We start from the raw sequence: 1,610 nt of genomic DNA on the forward strand, positions 1-1,610 counted from the left end.
CCCGCGGCTGTTCASTCCAACTRCAGAGCAGAGGGCATAACAACTTATGGAGCTGTGCAGCAAGTTTGTACCTGACTTTCAAATGTAACCTGAATATAGACACTGAAACRGCAGCACAACCAGTTTCAAGGTTTGATAAATCAGACTGCAGGTGCAAAAATGATTACTGCATATCCTCTGCCCTGTATTTTGTGTTATCTGGTAATTATATTTTGCAAATGACATAAATTTCAGTGGGAAAATGTGATACAAATAAAATCACAAAAATATAAAATACTGATGATGTTTTAAAGACATTTCCCAAGGTTCCTGAAAGCAACAGCTGGGAATATTTTGTCCAGCCAGTGTTGAGCTGCCTGTCACCCCTGTCATCTGAGGCCTTGCCCCACAGGGGCCTGGAGTTTGAAGCTGAAAAAAAATACAGTATATATACTTTTTGACTATTTTATTACAGTTACTACAATTACTTTACTATTAGTTACACAACACTAACAAAAAAGAAAAATAATTTTAACACAAACTGTAAAAACAACTTTAAACTCACCATCATAACAAATGAAGGGTTTCTCTGTATCACAGCTGTCAGGCTTCCATCTGCCTGCATCATCAGTCGCAGCACATTGACCACTGTTGTAGTTTTCATCATYAAACTGTAGCTTCCAGTGTCTGAAAGAGGARCTGCTTCCATCTGACCACCTCCAGGTGTCTCTGAACAAACCTATGAACATGTTTACTTTTGGAGAAATTATTATATTCTTCAGTTGTTCATCCTGTAGTTGGTTCAGTCCACTGATCAGGTCTGTGTGTGTGTCTCTGCAGAAACTCTGAGCTTCCAGCCAGGCCAATGTTTCTCTGTATAAAAGTATTTCTGATGAGCTTTCTGTGGAGGAAACAGAAAATTAGTATCTTAGTTTACATGACTCTAGAACGAAGTCTATATTTATTTTTAACTTTTCTAAAAATGTGAAGTTGTGGGGGGTGGGGGTAGTTTTTCTTAGATTTTGTTACATTTAGAATAAAAAACACTTACGTAGCATCTAAAAAACACATCAATRATTTTGAAACTTGTACTCTAGATAAAATTTCTCACCATCATAACAGAGAAAATGTCTTTTCTCTGAGCAAGACACATCTCCCCATGTGAGAGCAGGTAGAGCAAATGCACAGTTCYCAATCTTGTAATCATTTGGTTCTTCTTCTGCCCACTTTGTCTCACTTTCTTTGAACTCCACTCCAGGAAGAGACCAGTACCAGGTCCTGGTGCCATTGGTTTGATCATACAGACCAATCCAAGCTTCAGTGTCATTCTCCAGTTTTATGTTAAGGATTCTCTTCATGTCTGTCATGTTGGACACTGTGGCCAGGTCAGAGTGATACTTTCTGCAGAACTGCTGAGCTTCAGTCCAGTTTTTACTCTCTTCAACATAATGATATTCATAGAGGTGACATGTGATGAAACAACACTGACCTGTAATTAAATAAAATGTTACTGAATTTATTTCTAAATAAAATACTTAAACCAAAACAAACTTATAATTCAGTTGATCTCATCTTTAAAGCTGAGTGAGCTGTGCTGGGACTCCACATGAACATCTCCTGTAAGTGTAAAC

General features: G+C 37.7%; 1 protein-coding gene across 1 annotated transcript in view; it reads right to left on the reverse strand.

Annotated features, from left to right (window-relative positions):
* Positions 1–204: 204 nt before the first annotated feature.
* LOC106532302 (secretory phospholipase A2 receptor) overlaps positions 205–1,610 on the reverse strand; it is a gene marked incomplete in the record, with an annotated part of 3,633 nt that continues 2,227 nt past the window's right edge. Inside the window, 3 exon segments of the mRNA XM_014028330.1 lie at positions 205–408; positions 545–880; positions 1,091–1,468. Coding sequence (XP_013883784.1) covers positions 206–408; positions 545–880; positions 1,091–1,468 — 917 coding nt within the window.

Source organism: Austrofundulus limnaeus, unplaced genomic scaffold (genome assembly GCF_001266775.1).
Source record: "Austrofundulus limnaeus strain Quisiro unplaced genomic scaffold, Austrofundulus_limnaeus-1.0 Scaffold746, whole genome shotgun sequence".
Taxonomy (NCBI): Eukaryota; Metazoa; Chordata; class Actinopteri; order Cyprinodontiformes; family Rivulidae; genus Austrofundulus; species Austrofundulus limnaeus.